Source organism: Diabrotica undecimpunctata, chromosome 5, assembly GCF_040954645.1.
Source record: "Diabrotica undecimpunctata isolate CICGRU chromosome 5, icDiaUnde3, whole genome shotgun sequence".
NCBI lineage: Eukaryota > Metazoa > Arthropoda > Insecta > Coleoptera > Chrysomelidae > Diabrotica > Diabrotica undecimpunctata.
In genome coordinates, this window is record NC_092807.1 from 38,727,309 (window position 1) to 38,745,595 (window position 18,287).

The 18,287-nt window shown below is 37.6% G+C and overlaps 1 protein-coding gene across 2 annotated transcripts in view; it reads left to right on the forward strand.

Annotated features, from left to right (window-relative positions):
- The first annotated feature begins 797 nt into the window (after positions 1–797).
- LOC140441268 (uncharacterized) overlaps positions 798–18,287 on the forward strand; it is a 208,824-nt gene continuing 191,334 nt past the window's right edge. For both annotated transcript variants that reach the window (XR_011950973.1, XM_072531881.1), the window contains exons 1-3: positions 798–933; positions 987–1,028; positions 1,084–1,125. Coding sequence is in view for 1 of the 2 variants with exons in the window: in XM_072531881.1 (XP_072387982.1) it covers positions 907–933; positions 987–1,028; positions 1,084–1,125 (111 nt within the window). In the remaining variant the exon portion in view is untranslated. The remainder of the gene's footprint in view (positions 934–986; positions 1,029–1,083; positions 1,126–18,287) is intronic.

The following is an 18,287-nucleotide window of genomic DNA, read 5'->3' on the forward strand; positions in this document are numbered from 1 at the left end:
CTGATCCAGGAAACCCTCAAGTTCCAGCGAATACGATATGGTTTCAGCAGGATGGAGCACCACCACATTACCAACTTAATGTCCGGCAGTACCTCGATACAATATTTCCCAATCGGTGGATAGGGAGGCGAGGATCGATTGAATGGCCAGCGCGATCACCTGATCTTACATTATTAGATATCTTTTTATGGGGATATGTGAAGAGCCATGTGTACAAAAACTAAACCTTCTGATTTAAATGACTTAAAAGAACGAATAACGCTTGCGATTAGGTCGCTCACGCCTGTTATGTTAAATAATGTTAGAAGACAGTTTTATTTGAGATTAGGATGTTGCCAAGAGGTTCGCGGTGAACATTTTGAACATCTACTTCATTAACATTCATAGTTCTTTTTCGTGTTCAACATTTTATTACGTTTTGCATTACATTTTAGTTTTTGATTGTATTGTAGCGAATTTCGGTAACCACATGATTTTAATTTATTTTATCTTAATTAATCTTAATACACTTGAAAGCGACAACATTTTTGAATGGAGAATGAAAAGACCTTTCAAACGATATATCACAAGCATATACTTCCTATTTTAAAAATTGGGGGTTGTACCTGTCATTCTAAGGGGGTTGAAGGTAGGGGTTGAATTTTCACGTTAAAGAATGTCAAGTTATAATTTAAATTTGACGTGTTTCGGGATTTTTTATAAATATGTACAGTAACCTAAATAATGAATTTATTCCATTTGGCTTTTACACACTGTATAGTATTTATTATTAAAAATTTTTCATCCGTACAAATCACAAAGCTACTTGCCCTCTCAAGAGCTGTCATAGTTGTCAGATCAGTAGTGACTTAAAAATATTATTTATCAAAATTTCTGTAAAATTTTTTTTCTTTCTGTTTTTTCATAATGTCTGAAAAATGGATATCTAAAATTGTAAGTAATATATTTTTTCCTGCGTTGTTTGTATTAATCAGTTTGTATTTTAGCTCGGTGATCCCTACAGGCCCTTATTTACACATCCCACCAAAGTAAGATTATAATTAACTTTTTATAGTTATAATTTTAATCGTAAATCTGTTTTAGAACAATCCTAGGTCTATCAAATTTTACTGTAAGAATTATTCGGTAAGTACAATTTATTTTATTTGAACATAAATTTAAATCCGATATAAAAAATAGGTCAAGATCTTCCTACCGTATATTTACTAGTAGCGCTCCCCTAAAAGCAACAGAATAAATAACAATTTCGGATACCTGCATCTTCTCTTCTAGCTCGTCTTTTACACATAAAAACAAACTAATATTACTACTACATGTCAATTTATAACATTTTCCGCCATTTTCCGACTTCTAATCTCGCTTGTCGCTTTCTCTCATCGGTTTATCTATTTCTTCTCTCCAACTTGTTTTCAAATTATCTTGTTTACTCTTGCCTTCTATATAGTTTCTATTTTAGTATTTTCTTTGGTATTTGCTGTTCATGCATTTTTTGTATACGTAGGAACCAGATATGTTATTTACACAAATTGATACCACACAACACATCTATAATCGTTCGGTTCATTTTCATTATTTCTCCAATTGTTGTAAATGTTTTTTCTTGTACAATAACAATTTAAAAAATGTAACAAAAAAGGAAAAGGACGTAAGTAAATGTAACAAAATGACGCTCAATTAATGAAAACTTAAACCATGTGTCCGGAAAACTGATTTTAATAATAAATGTTTCCTCCACGTGCTCGAATTATTGCCTGAATTCTCCTTGGCATGCCTAAAATCAAATGAGAAATGTCGTGTTAAGGAATAAATTCCCATTTCTCTAAGAGGGCTTCTTGCAACGACTTCGTATCCTTCGCCCAAGCATGTCCCAAACATGTTCGATTGGGTTTGTGTCTGGACTCAATGCTGGCCAATCCATTACAGGAATGTTTACTTCATTTAAAAACTGTTAAATTTTCGCTCTGAGAGGCTTGGCATTATCATGCAGCAGAACAAAGTCATTTTCACCAAAACCAGCATAAGGCACAACAAAATCTTGGAGAATTTCATCAATGTACCTGGTAGCTGTTATGGAGTTTCTCGGAACGAAGTAGTACGTGCCTCTAGAGAAATTCCAGTCTACAGTATAATTGCGCCCCCTTGATAGCCTATCCTAGGACTGAAGGTACATTCTGCAAAACGCTCATGTAGGCTTCGCCATACTCTCTCACGGCCATCGCAAGGTGACCGCAAGGAGACCGCAAGGTAACCTGGACTTATCGGTAAATAAAACTTTTCTCTGTAAAAATTATTTACAGTAATATATAGTATATATTATATACAGTATATAAAATGAGCATGGTTTCTGGCAAACTGAATCCGCGCAACTCGATGGCGCCTGAGAAGTTGTAGGCCTGTTGCAGATCTGCGACTGCTTAAATTTGCTTCTCCAAGCCTTCGTCTAATTGTTCGTTCACTTACGTTAGTATTCCGGACGTACTGAAGTTGATTTCGGATTTGTACAGCCGTGGTACAACGATCTCGTAGACTTTGTAAGAGCATGCAGCGATCATCACGGGTACTAGTTCTTCGTTGGGAACCGGTTCCAGGTCGTCTAGTGTAAACTTCGATTGCTAAGAAACGTGTAAAAATACGGTGCACAGTACTGTTGGATATTTGATACTTTTGAGCAACATAATTCTTCAGATTAAATTAACGCAATTCAACTTTAAATAGTGTTTTACACTTGATTCGACTTGACAGTTTACTGAAATCAACAAGAGCAAAAGAATAACAATAGAATACCAACAGCTACATTAGCACTTTTAAAAGTGATAATAACGTATTCTTTATTTCTGATTTTTTATGCATTTTTCTTTCCGGATAAGCACTTGAAGTTTTATTAGAAATTACTTAAAATAGTTTTTTTGTTTGTGTTTACGTTATTATAATAATAAAAGTTAAAAGAGAATTAAAATTTTAAGTTTTATTTTAAAGTTGCAAGTGCTCCGTTTTTCGTGCCAGTGAGTGTAGATCTTCTTGTCGTTTTTCTCCAAAAATCCATTTCCGTTGCTCTCAGCTGTTCCAATGTTTTTTCTTTCATTATTATACCTCAAAGCTGTTTAGAGTGATACTTTTCACAATAGTCTCTTATAGCCTCTTTTCTTTTTTTTGCTGATGGATTGGGCCTATAAAATACTGTTTAACATTGTAATGGTTTTTCTACTTGCCGTATTTGTGTCTATTATGGCTGTCTATAATAGATTGTCGTATTTCAATACGAAGCTCAACCAGGATTTTATCCCTTATGCCTTGTTGTGTACTGAAAATATCATACGGGGTTCGGCATAAGTCAGACAACGCTCTCAAAAATCGACATAAGTCTGGCAACGCTGTCGAAAAATATTAAACTGAAGCATGTTCGTGATTCAGACAGTTGTGTAGGTGTCATGATAACACGTGGTCGTTAAGCACACCCGTTTTCAGAATGAATAACCTATACAAGTTTACGCTTCAAGAAAGAGTTTTTTGTTAAATCTTCATACTAACGCGGATTACGAAACTATGTTTACCGAATTTCAACAACAATTTCCGATCTCGCCGCTACAAAATCGTTCAACAGTGTGGAAGATGTACCAGAAATTATTAAAAACGGCCTCTGTTGCAAAATTTGAACACTTACAGTAACCCGAATCGCTTTTGTAATTTCCTTTTGACAAATGACTTAAACACACTACATGTTTAGGTCATAATTAACAACATTAGAGCACCAGTAGCCCTTATGCCAAAAGTTTTAAAAACATAATCCATATTCCTTTGTCGATTAGTCAGTCGATTCGTAAAATTGCATAAGAAAGAATTTTTTTTATAAGAAAATGGAATTTTTATGAAAAGCTCCCCAGGAAACCACAGTTTTCACATATTTTACTTCCCTTGATTTCATCTTTTAGTACTTTCAATGGCATAAGGGATAAAATCGTGGAACTTCGTCGGAAATCCGATGGTTTATAATGCTCCATCGTGCGAAATGTTGATACCTAGATATTTGTAGTCGTAGTAATGCTCTAACTTAGTTCTGTCGTCTATATGAGATCTTTTTGTTGCCATTCAATACACAAGTATTTGGTTTTCTTTTTATTGGCTTCTATAGTTAAAGTTCCACTGAGAGTGCAGTATGGTTAATTAGGAATGCGCATTTGCCGGATTTCACGCCATGTGCTTGGCAGCATAAACAAGACAAAGTGGTTGCATTGTACAGGACCGTACAAAAATTTTTACTGCGGGGCTCTATTGCGAGTAAAACTGTCTTTTTCGATTTGAATTTATAATGCAAATTAGAAAAAAAAAACAATTTCGTGTATTATATACCATATCTAAGTGCAATTGTTTTTTAGTTATTGACGTTTGAAAAGTTTGGTCAAACCCAATGGTTTGAATTAAAACGAAACGGTTTGCACATTCCTATTCCGGCTTTTCATAAGCTATCGAAAAGTTTTACAACGAGAAAATACGCAAAATACTCGTTTTCTGTGCACCCAGCCTAATACCCGAAAGACTCATACTCTGATTAGCCTCATAATGCATTTCATTGGTTAAAGAATAATCGAGGTTACTCATAGATCTTCAATTCTACTAATACAGCCCTCTATATTGGATATGTCGAATTCGCTTTCCCTACTGTCCGTTGTGATCGCATATATTGATAATTGGTCTACGTCATCTTGCAGGTTGTCTCTCGGTCCAGATCTCAGTTTCCGTTTTCTCAACGGCTTACCAGTTAAACCAGTATTTAAACCTTGGAGGAAAGCTCGACTGTTTTGTATAGTGGCATTGCACCATTCGTAATTAAAAGATTGGCCAACATTAAACCACGATTCATTCAAATATATATATTGCAATCTTCTCTTTGCAAACGTCGTATACAGTAAAACCTCCATTAACCGAAATATTTGGGGGGGAGGCCGTTTCGGATAACAAGAATTTCGGTTAAAAATAACATTGTTTTTTATAGTATTCTTGGTCAAAGTATTGGTATTAAAAAATACTATGAGGTGATTTCGTAATGTTTTCTAATAAGTAAATCCAAAATGAAGTAATAACATTAAGGAAAATGAACAAGTTTAACATGCTTTTTTAAAGAAATCTGCTATTTTTTTGCGTTTTCGTTTGACAACGATGTTTCTCTCTCCCTTCATGGTTAATTTGTAGAACGTCATGAGTTTGCCTCATTCGATTGTTCGACGAAACGTAAAGCAATCTGAAAAGGACAAAACTTTATGTAATGACAACAAAAATTAAGAATCTAGTCGTGTCCCTAACTAATTAGGCCTACTGTATAAAGTTCTTTCCTCTAAAGCATTGAAAATCTCGTCGATGGTCTTGTGCTGCCTGTTGCCTCTTGGGTCGTCATCTTCGTCATCTGATATGCTCAGGTTGTCTTGATAAAAAACCATATCAATGATGTCCTGGTCGATGAATTCACGTTCTGAGTCATCAGCTGCTAACCAGTCACGTTATCTCTTCTTAGTTAATTTCGTCATGTCCCGGCAAATTTTTATTGAAAGGTTTAATTTCTTCTGTCGTTTTCTTACCATTTTCTTCTTCAGGATCGTCAATCAAAATCTTATCAAAAAGTTTGTTCTAGCATTTTTCCAAAGTTGAAGATTTGATCTTGACCCACGACTCAGCTGACCAATAAAAATGTTTTATTGTTAAAGATTTGAGAATTTTGGGAACACTTTTGAATTAATTCGTCTCCTGTAATAACAGATGTCTTAAGAATGCTTCTCTATAATGTCTCTTGAATGTCTCTATCTTTTTGTTAAATATTTCCGAAGAAATATTTAACAAATGTATGGAAAATGCAAATGAGGGCATAAAAATAAACGGCGAGTTAACGAACAATATAAGATATGCCGACGACACGGTGATCCTTGCCAGTACCATAGACGAATTACAGCAGGTAATGGAAAGAGTTTATTCAGTTAGTGAGGAATACGGCCTGAGCCTCAACTTCAAGAAGACAAAGTGGATGCTGATAAGCAGGAAGCAACAGCCTGCTCGACAGTTACGGATAAGTAACATACTAATTGACCATATAGAATCTTATGTGTACCTTGGCACCAACGTAAATGCAAAATGGGAACAGGCCACAGAAAAAAAAAAGCTCCTCATAAGCAGGGATTTGTCTCTTCCCCTAAAACTACGTCTAGTTAAATGCTATATTTTTCCGATCTTACTGTATGGTGTGGAGGCCTGGACGCTGACGGAGACGCTCACGAGAAAACTAGAAGCATTCGAAATGAGGGTGTACCGACGCATTCTTCGCATATCCTGGACCGAACATCACCAACATAGAGGTAATCCAAAGAATAGGAAAGGAGAAAGAAATCGTGAATACAATTAAACAAAGAAAGCTTGAATATCTAGGCCACATATTGAGACACGATAAGTACCATCTACTGCAATTGATTGTCAAGTGAAAAATAGACAGTAAGCGAGGGCCAGGCAGGAGAAGACACTCGTGGCTCCAAAATTTGAGTAAGTGGTTCGGGCTCAAATCGGTCGAACTATTCAGAAGCGCCGCAAACAAGATCAAAATTGCCATGTTAATAGCCAACGTTCGCAACGGACAGGGCACTTGAAGAAGAAGAAGAATGTCTCTATGACTCCCTGGTCTAACGGCTGGATTAAGCTTGTGACATTCGGTGGCAAAAATCTGACAATTGTCACCATTTTGTAGATTTTGAGGGTGAGGGCGCATTGTCAACAAGCAACAATGCTTTGATGAGAAGGTTTTTTGATTTTAAAAAAGATTTTACTCTTGAGACGAATTCATTTTCAAACCATTCTAAAAATAAAGTGGTCGACATCCATGAACTTTTTTGGCTGCTATACCTTAAAATGCCTTTTCGGAAATATCTTTGAGAGCTCTTGGTTTTTGTGATTTCCCAACACACATAGACATCAATTGGTGAGTGAAATTAACGAAATTGTTTACGTTTTGCGACAAACATTTACTTTTTATTGACGAAATTATGGAAACTGTCAGCCGTTTCGGTTAAACGATGTTTCGGTTAAGGGAGGTTTTACTGTAGTTCCAAAATAATTATGGCGTTAATGAAAAATATCCTGACGCTGTACTATGATGCTTCTTGGGCTACTCTAAACAAATCCGATTTCTTTTAGAAGCGTGTATAAAGTAGAAAGAGACAATAGCGGTATGTTGCATTACCTTATCTAAACTTATACGTACGCTTTAAGTATGGCGGCCAATCTTTCATAAAAAATTCACTACTACGTACAGAACTTCTTACAACCTCGTCCTATGTGAATATTCTAGAATTGGTTTGAGTTAACCGTGTTTACGTTTTTTGGCGATATCAACGTTCCACTTTGTTTTGTTTTTTTTTTTCTTTTTTGATACTGTAAATGCTTCTTTCGCTAACACTAGTCATTAACGAAGTAAGCTTAACAGCAGCACTCATATTAAGTTGTTTCATATTTTGTAAAAAACACAAAACATTCAACACTATCAGGTTAGCGAAACCATTTAATGATTAACCGGGTCTAAATTCATAAGACTTCATGCTCTCTGCTCAAAGTCAGACTAAATATTGAAGTGTCGTTTTATTTTCCAAAGGCACTTTCACCCATGCCCATCCTTAATTATCAATTAAATTATTGTAGGTTATTATATGCTAATTAGGACAAACAAGTTTAGCCGATTATGTTAATGATAATTAATTTTCAGCGGAACTTTTAACAAAAGAAATGTTACTTTTACCACCTCTTACGAATATTATAAACTTTGTTAAAAATTGAGCATTATTTGTTATGAATTTAATTCATGTTGACGTTTTATATGCAAAACTCATATTTTTCGTTGTCAATAGCTCATCAAAATGCTTCGGTATACAGGGTGTGTCACGAGACGAGCTTACACTACATATATTGGAAACTACTTTAAAGTCTTGATTTCAGTTTTTAAAAAAACTTAGTTGAAAAATAATTGGCGAAATATCCAGAAAACTCGAGATTCTAACCAGATTTTGGTCTTTTAAATCATCATAACTCTTGATCTAAGAGTTCAAAATGGTTAATTCGGGGGTACAAATTAAAGGTATTGATGTCAACTAATGGCTTGAATGATTTTCAATTCTAATCAGATTTTCGTCTTTTAATACAACATAACTTTGGTTCTAAGAGTCCAAAATAGTTCGTCTGGGTCCAAATTAAAGGTATTGATGTCAGCTATTTACTTAAATAACTTTCAAAAGAGTAGCGCTTCTCAAACTGAAAATGTAACTGAATAAACGGCGAAAAAACAACAAAACAACCAGTTTTTTTTTTATTTTTAACTGCCTCGTACCACTTTAAAAATTCTGAAAAATGGTTTTGGTGATGTACATCCTATATACTTTTTTTCGAGCAATCTATAATTTGAATTTCCCCCAACTCTCATTTTTGTTTAAATAGTTTTGTAGAACACAAAAAAAAATTTAATTTAAAAAAAAACAAAATCTATTGTGGTAAAAATTTAAGTGAGTTATGGCGAAAAAACGATTTTTTTCATGTTATGGAATTTTGAGGTTATGTGTCAATATTTTGCGCTAAAATTTGGCGAATCTCCATTTTTGATGTTGCCAAACATTATTCCGAAATTTGGGACAAGTTATCCGCCAATGCCCTTTTCGCAATCTTCTTTGTTTAATTCTGAACGAGCCATTTCTATTGCTTTGTAAAAGAGCCAATAATCACAGATGATGACACTTATGACATATTCATAGAAAGCCTGCTAGAATAAATAAATTTTAATTAAAAATCTTTTATAAATTAAAAGGTATATTTATTTAAAAGATTACGTTTACGTCACAGAACGTTTTCGAAATGACTATTCCATCATCAGTGCTGTTTCTAGGTATACTTTTTAAATTAAATTTTTTGTGATTTATCATACACAGTGGACTACAGGAAATTCATTTTCCTTGTGGAAAACAATAAATATCTTACCTTTATCATTAAACCACAATGATCTCCTAAAGTATTAGCTTTAGTTTGATAAGCTTTACCTTGCTTTGCTTTAGCTGATTTCTTTTTTTACTGAAATTATAAAATACAGGGTGTTTCATTTAAAATTATTGACTTACTGTAGTTTGAAATTTTAATAAACGGCGTATTATTTGTGAACACCCTGTATTTAGAAATTCGATTTTGATATAAGTTCCTAAAAGAACAGTACCTACTCTTTGCGCACAAAGGTTTTAAGATATTATGATTGTAAATCGAAGAGATATTACCTTTGAAAAGTTTGTCACTATCTCACAAAATTTTTAAAAAAGATGAATAACTCATAAAATATGAAATTTTGGCCCATGATACTTTATATAAATTTTATCTAGAATCTTATGCAGTATCTAAAAATGCGATAATGTACAGGGTGTTCGATTTAAAATAACAAAGTTGCGGTTTACTTCCGGTATAACCGGAAGTGAGTATAATGAGTCGTCTATTATTATCAAGGGCGGCAATCTCCTCACAATGATATTTTCCACAGTGAGGTATAAATTATATTGTCAACTTATCACTTACTGCTATTAAAAATTTCTTGACAGGTCATAAAATTGGATTTTCCTTAACGATTTTCGTTAGTTGTAACGTGTTTTAGTCAAAATTAAATCAAAAATTTGTGAAAATAACATGGAGATTTCCGAGTTTGATAGTCAAATTTGAAGTTTTTCGGTTATGAAACCAGACGTAGTGGAGACTGTTGCTTTTGATACCGAGTAATGTCTAAATCTGATAAAAGAATATTGTATTATAACAATTATTATTATTTAAGGACGATAAAATTATGTTTGTGGATATACAATACAGATAAAATTAAAGACAGTTGAAAATTGACAAATGCTTTATTCTCTACAAGTTATATAAAAAATTCTATAGGTACTATTGTCTAAGGCACCGTTTTTATTTGTAGTATTGCTCTCAGAAATTTGAGGATTTGATGGGTTTATGACATTTCCAAAATAACATAATCTTTTATCTTCCTTCTATTTTCCCTGTAATGTTTTTTTAACAAATTATCGACATCCTTTAATTATAATGGACTCAGAGCCTCTAATCGAGGTTGGATTACTGTTGGGTTATTATTATCAGGTATTACTCTTTTTTTAGAACTCCTTTAGGTCTACCGAGTTCTACTCTGTAAGTTACTTCTCTTTGCACTAATATATTTCCTCGCTGAGATGCCATGCACTAGGACATTTGTTACAAGTTTCCGTGGCATTTTTCCAGTCGTACACAGGCACATTTTTTCAACATTAATTACGCTAGCAAATTGTTTAAAAACACTGGTACGAGGTCTGGCTATTAAATAACGAGACTGCTTATGAAAAAGAGTTTTATTTTAAAAATTATTCTACAATCGAATGATCTCCTTCAATATACTCCCGTTCCCTCGCCACACACCGTTCCATTCGTTTTTTCCATTGGTCAAAGCAATGCTGGAAGTCTTCTTTCGTTAGAGCTTTTAGGAGCTCCGCCGTTTTTCGCTTCACCTCTTCCATCGACTCGAACCGGATTCATTTTAAGGCAGACCTGATTTTCGGAAACAGGAAAAAGTCACAGGGTGCTAAATCCGGCAAGTACGGCGGGTGTTCGAGCACTAGAATGCCTCTAGCGGCTTAATAACGCTTCACAGACAGCGCGTTATGGGCAGGTGTGTTGTCCTGGTGCAAGATCCACGGCTTGTTTTTCCACAACTCCGACCATTTCTTACTAACTCGCTCTCGCAGCGTTGCTAAAACTTTTAAATAGTAAGTTTGGTTTACAGTTTAACCTGTGGAACCCATTCAGTCATCACGATGCCGTTATTATCGAAAAAAAAACGATTAGCATGGCTTTAAAGTTTGATTTCGACATCCTTGCTTTTTTCATTATTGGCGATGCAGGAGTTTTCCAGTGCATGGATTGTCGCTTAGTTTCAACATCCCATTTGAATATCCAGATTTTACCGCAAGTGATGATGTTTCCCATTAATTCAGGCTCTTCATGTAACCTCTCAAGAAAATCTGAGCAGATCTGTTCACAGAAGAGTTTTTGGTCAGGAGTCAAATTTTTTGGGACCAACTTCGCACAGACCTTCTTCATGTTCAATTCATCATGTAAAATTTCTTTATCGGCGTATACAGTCTCAGCAATCATCCGAATGGTCACACGATGATCGCCGCGCACAATTTCATTTATTTTGGTCACTGTTTGCGGAGTGGAAACAGAGACAGGTCGACCTGGACACCATAGGCCTATTTTAACAAATTATAGCACTCAGTAGGAGTTTTTTTTTAATTTAACGAGAAATTTCACATTAATCCGTTACTCATGTTTTTAGTACATTGTTATCGGCACTAGAAAAAAACACGTTGTTTTCTTACCTCTACAGAAAAAATACTACTACAGCGACAAAACCATGTTTTCGTACTGAAAGAGTAGATACTTCCAGCTATCCAATGCTACATTCGTTTCCCACTCTTCCCCTCTAGGACGCCTTCTGCGCGCGCAGTCTTGTTATTTAATAGCTAGACCTCGTATATTCTGCGGGTGAAATAATGGTATTTTTTTATATCTCTCTCAATTAATCCTGCTACTCGATCAAATAGTGACCAACCACAGGGAATATTAACTCCACTTTTTCAATAGATGTCCTAGTCTCATGCAATCATTTGTGAATCATAGTAACAACAATCATATTTTTATTTTGGCCCCCACATCCATCCTCTATCAACCTTAATATCTTTTCATCTTCAAAATTCGGCGCATTAAGTCTATGGTAAAACGCTTATTCCCTTGCTATGCACCCCCTCAATCCAATAATATGAGAAAATATTTAGTTGACTCAGTTGGTCTTTGGACAATTCTTGAATCATTAAAAAGTTGAATCACTTGGATCAATAAAATAGAGTTTTGTATGTCGTACCCACATTCGTTGATGGTTCTGTTTTCGTTTGGTATATTCGTTATTTTGTGTATTTTTCTAGTTATTTGAAAGTTGAAACTAGGTATTTGTAATGACGAAGTCATTTTCTTGTCAAAATTTGATTAGACGTTCACCTCTTTGATTTCTTTCTGCCAGGCCAAAGTTTCCGGTAATATTTTGCCTTATCTTCTGCCCAACTTTAGCGTTAAAGTCGCCCATAACTATTGTTGGTTCGTGTTTCTTTGATTGTTTTATAATTATTGATATTCCGTTTCGATGCATATGGTTTTGGTTTCCAGAATAATAAACGGCGCATCAGTTTCCCATGAAATTCCCTGTATTTGGCCATCTTGTTTCACTCACACCCATGATAGTAATATTTAGTTTGTCCATTTCAGAAAGTAGATTTCTCAGCTTACCGGCTTCATATAAAGTTGTTACATTCCATGTACCTATTCCGCAGCCCATGATCAGTAATATTATTTGTTTCACTAATCGATGCCATGATAACTTTACTAGGGAGTATAATGGGGTGGTTTCCCGTTGCCTTCCCCATAGCAGTGTTTTAGACGTATCAATCTAATATGGTAATTGTCGCCCAAAACTGTTCCGAAAAATTCTTCTACATCTTATCACAGTAATGAAAATGCTGCTTCCCATTTCCATGTGCTAGTTGTGGTCGACCACAGAGGCCCGGCAAAACTTCTCACACGTAGAAGCCGGAATCCCGTGAAACTCCACGAACACGAGTATGGAATCAAAGAATTTAAGATCCACCTCCAGAGCGGCGGCCGTAGAGCGTCAAGAGATTTCAGATAACATGGAGGACGCTACGGCAGTGCGATAGTAGCCGCTTTTATACTCTCAGTATGCTCAAGAACGGTATGCGCGAAGACGGTTTGAGCGGGGTGGGTTGGGGCGGTAGGTCGTTGAAGCAGCGGTCGCCAAGTTGCCGGCAGTGTTCAAGCTGTTAGGCCGTTTTTCAATTTCGATCGGGTTCAGTATATATATATATATATATATATATATATATATATATATATATATATATATATATATATATATATATATATATATGTATATCTATAATTGAATATAAGGGTTTATGTACTTTTAATCGTTTAATTTTTTTCTTGAACCCCTTTCCCCGAAACTAAAACCTGGCAACGCCCTTGTTCCTGTCGTTTTTTTTTAATATATTTTAAAATATTGTTGTGAATTTATTAATTGTTATGTCTTTAATTTATAATGTCTTTACTAATTTATTATCTTGTTCCTACTTTAATTTATTAAAAGGCACGATAATTAATATAAGTTTATTTATCACTACATACACAATAATTTATTAGTAGGCGAGCGTAACAATAATATCACGAGCGCGAATCTTCTTTATTAACTGTCCCTTCCAAATAAAGTTCCGTTATTATATACCAGTGCCGTTATCTCGAATAGTCTAAAACCTTCGATGGCGAAACGGTAAAGGCAACTGGATTTCCCTCGCATCGGTTCTGGAAGGTCGCTCAGGTAAATCGAGGCCTCTCGTAAACTGTAACATTGCCCCCCTCTCAAAAGATGGTTCCTCCTGGAACCTTGTTGGGACTAGAACTGGAACGGTATGCTGGTATCGGCAACTGGACCCTCTTTTACAACTTCCAGTTGTATAAAAATGACAAGGGACGGTTTTCTCTCCGCACCAGTAACTATGCGGATTGCAACAGACTAACACCTGGACTTCGGTGTCTTTAAAGATCTCCTCCACCATATTTCGGATAACCCTCCAATCTAATTGGCGGCACTCCAACTTTGGCATGGCTAACTTTTGCACGTCGGACTCTAGTACGTGCCCTCTCAATTGAAGTAAGGCTTCCCATACATCTCGGTAGGTAGGTTGGTCACGGGCAGTGTCTTTTGTTACCAGGTAGAAAAGGTAACGTGATGCATCTTGGAGTTTCAAGGTTTTACCGGGAGCTGGCACTTGGCATTGAAGTTCTGCAACTCGACCAAACTTCCTTCGAAAGACGGATGCCAACCCTGGTGCGTCTTTGATACTGGCCGGGATGGTAAGGGCCAGCGAGTAGTCATCGGGGAGCTCGAGTAGATCTTGCTTTTCTTCAGTGGTAACACCATGTCTCGCTTTACCGGTACCTCCATAGGCACCCATGAATTCCTCAAACGTGAGGTCAAACACATCTTGGACTTGGTTTACTTCCACTTCTTCATCTACGTCGTGGTCACCTTCGAAAGATGCCAACCGGTTATGGTGTACTATCATCGGCTTTCCCCTCGGAATCTTGCTTATTCGGTAGATGACATCGTTGATCTTCTCCATGATGAGGTATGGACCTTCCCAAAACTGCTGCAATTTGGGAGAACAACCTTTTCGCTTCTTGGGATTATACAGCCATACTTTGTCGTTCTTCTTAAAGCAACCCTTTTCGGCTTGTGTATCGTACCGTTTCTTCATTCGGTCGCTAGCGATATGAAGGTGGGAACGGACCAACTCATGTACATCGTCCATTCTTCTTCGTAATTCGATCACATAATCTTCACCTGCTACATCTTCTCCAGGTCGACACCCAAATTCTAGATCACAAGGTAGTCGCATTTCGCGTCCGAATAGGACTCTGGCTGGTGTCTGGCCCGTTGATTCGTTAACAGCAGATCTGTAGGCCATTGTGAAGAACGGAAGGTATTGGTCCCAGTCTCGCTGATGATCGGACACCTTCTTCTTCTTAAAGTGCCTATCCGTTCCGGACGTTGGCGATCATCACGGCTATCTTCACTTTGCTTATTGCAGCGCGGAACAGTTCAGTGGTAGTCGTGTTATACCACTTTCGCAAATTTTGAAGCCAGGAAATGCGTCTTCTTCCCGGTCCTCTCTTACCATTTACTTTCCCTTGGAGAATCAGCTGGAGAAGGCCGTAACGTTCTTGATTTCTCATTACATGACCTAGATAGGACACCATCTTTGTCAAATACTTGCCAACTGTCCTATTCATTCGTTCTACCATACCATCCGATTGCGGATGATACGCGGTAGTTCTTGTTTTCTTCATGCCTAGTCTATCACATATTCCTTGGAATAGATCACTTTCGAAGTTCCTGCCTTGGTCACTATGGATCTCCAAAGGCACTCCAAATCGGCTGATATATTCTTGGATCAACTTATCTGCAACGGTGGCGGCCTTCTGGTCTGGAAGTGCGTAAATCTCGACCCACTTAGTGAAGTAATCCATTACTACCAACATGTACTTGCCCCCATTTTCACTTTCTGGAAATGGCCCTGCAATGTCCAAAGCTATTCTTTCAAACGGGCTTCCAACATTATATTGTCTCATAGGAGCTCTCCTTTTCCGGTGAGGCCCGTTACTCGTAGCACAAATAGTACATTTCTTACACCAGTCTTTTACGTCGTCGGAACTGTTCATCCAATAAAACCGTTCCCGAATTCGCTGAAGGGTTTTCCTTACACCAAAATGCCCTCCCGATGGACTGTCGTGTAACTGACGAAGTACTTCGGCTATTCTGCTCTTTGGGATCACCAACTGTCTTCTCTTCTCTGAACCGTCATCATTTTCCAGGACTCGTTTAAGCAAGCCATCTTCGATGATAAATGAGTCCCACTGGGCCCAATACGTCTTAACTACTGAGCATAGGTTTGATATTTCCTGCCAAGGTGGTCGACGGTTTTCCTCTTTCCATTTTCGGATTTTCTGTATAACTGGATCTCTCTCTTGTTCTTCCCTTATCTTAGTAGGCGTCCAGTCGTCGTTGACAATCGTCGTTCTTAGCACTGCTGCTTCCTTGGATTCCGTTTTGTTGCAGTGGGGACACTCTGCTGGGCATGGCCGTCTGGAAAGAGAATCAGCGTTTCTGTGGCTAACTCCGGCTCGGTGCTCAATCTTAAAATCGTATTCTTGGAGTCGTTCGATCCACCTGGCTATCTGACCCTCTGGATTCTTAAACTGCATCAACCACTTAAGGGCGGCATGGTCGGTTCGGATTAAAAACTTCCTTCCATAGAGGTATTGATAGAAGTGCTCTACTGATTTCACTACTGCCAGAAGTTCTCTTCTCGTGACGCAATAATTCCGCTCAGGTTTTGAAAGAACTTTACTAAAATATCCGAGGACTCGTTCCTGTCCTCCTTGAATCTGAGACAGCACTCCTCCAATTCCCACATTACTTGCATCTGTATCTAAGATGAACTCTCCTTCTGGCAGTGGATACCCTAAAATTGGTGCTGTTATTAAATGCTTTTTCAAGGTCTCAAAGGCATTTTGGCAGTCTGTATCCCAGCGGTAATCTCTTGCTTCCTCCGTAAGTCGCGTTAATGGCTTAGCGATATCTGCAAACTTCTTAATAAACCTCCGGTAGTAAGTACATAGTCCAAGAAAACTTCTCACTTGATGTTTGTCAGTTGGTTTTGGCCATTCCTTAATGGAATCGATTTTTCCCTTATCCACGGCCACTCCTTCTTTACTGACTATATGACCCAGATAATTGACTTTACCTTGAAATAGCTGGCACTTCTTGGGGTTTAACATCAATTGGGCAGCTTTAAGTCGATTAAAAACGTTTTCTAAATTCCTCAAATGGTCTTCGAATGTCTCCCCCAAGACGATTATGTCATCTAAATAAACCAGGCATGTTTTCCAAGATAACCCTCTCAACACATTTTCCATAAGCCTCTCAAATGTCGCAGGAGCATTACAAAGTCCAAATGGCATAACGTTGAATTGCCACAATCCAGATCCTGTGGTGAAGGCTGTCTTTTCTTTATCGACTGGGTCCATTTCTACCTGCCAGTATCCAGACTTCAAATCCAAAGTAGAAAACAATTTACTTCCAGCCAATGTGTCCAATGTGTCATCGATCCGAGGCAGAGGATAACTATCTTTCTTGGTAACGTTGTTCAGCAAACGGTAATCCACACAGAACCTCGTCGTTCCGTCTTTCTTCTTAACCAGGACCACCGGAGAGACCCATGGGCTCGTAGAAGGTTCTATCACCCCGTCTTTCTTCATTTCCTGAACAATCGTTTCAGCTTCCTCTCTTTTCGCCTGTGGTAATCGTCGAGCTGTTTGACGAATTGGCTTAGCATTACCAGTATCAATTTTATGCTTAACAACGGTAGTTCTTCCCGTCTTCCCTCCTTTCGGTACGAAAATATCACGATACTGCCGAAGAAATTCCCTTAATTTCCTTTTCTCCATCTGATTTAGAGACTGTCCTGCAACTGCAACCATTTGGTCGAATTTGTCGTTGGAATTATCAGATGTTGTCGCCTGACGGATTATGGATGTCACAGGTACACAAGTTCCTACTTTTGTCTCTTTCTTTATGGTCACTGGGTAGTCGTTGACATTGATAAGTCTCACAGGAATTTCTTTAGCCGAAGTCACCAATTCCTTTCCAATTATGATTCCACGGCCAACCTCATCGTCGTGGTTCCAAGGCTCCATCATAACAGGTCTCCCTTCGTCTACAATTCCCTGTAGTCGCGCTACTATGATCGTTTCGCTTCTCGCAGGCACGACTGTATCTTCTGTAATGGCTGCTTGCACAGTGTTGTCATTATGTGGATGGAGAAATACCTCCTCGTTGCCAACTTTGATTACCTTATTCTTAAAATCCAATTGGAATCCATGCATATTCATTACGTCCATTCCTAATATAACATCCTCTTCGATGTCAGCAACTATAACAGTATGGACAAACTTTTCTGCCCCAATTCCCAATTGTACCTGGATTTCTCCATGAATGTTGGCATTTTCACCTGTAGCGGTCCGAAGTCGTAACCTCGTTGGTAACAGTTTCTTTCGGCTGTTTATAACTGTCGGGCGTATAATGGTTCTGGTCGCTCCGGTATCCACCAACAACGTATGCTTTTTACCATTTATGTCTCCATCTACATATACACTATCTTCACGACATTTCAAAGAAGCTATTAGTATGAGAGGGTCTTTGGAAAAGTTCTGGGTCGAAGCTGCCCCCCTAAGGCTGACCCGTTCTAGTTTTCCTGATGGTGAGTTTCTTGATTTGCGTCGTACCTAGGGTGCTTACAGGAGCTTCGTACGTGTCCTATTTCGCCACAATTCCAGCATCTGATGGTCTTCGTTTTCTTGTATGTCATGCTTTTTATCATATTAACGAGCTGGTCAAGTTTATCTTCATCTTCTTCCTCTTTTACAGTCCTAACTTTACTGTACCCGCCAGAGGCCTGCGTAGCTGACTCGTATTCGAGGGCGGCGGATAGGACATCAACCAGCGTCTTGTGACGAGCTAATCGCAGTGTTCTCTGCATTTCATGATCACGAAGACCATCAATAAA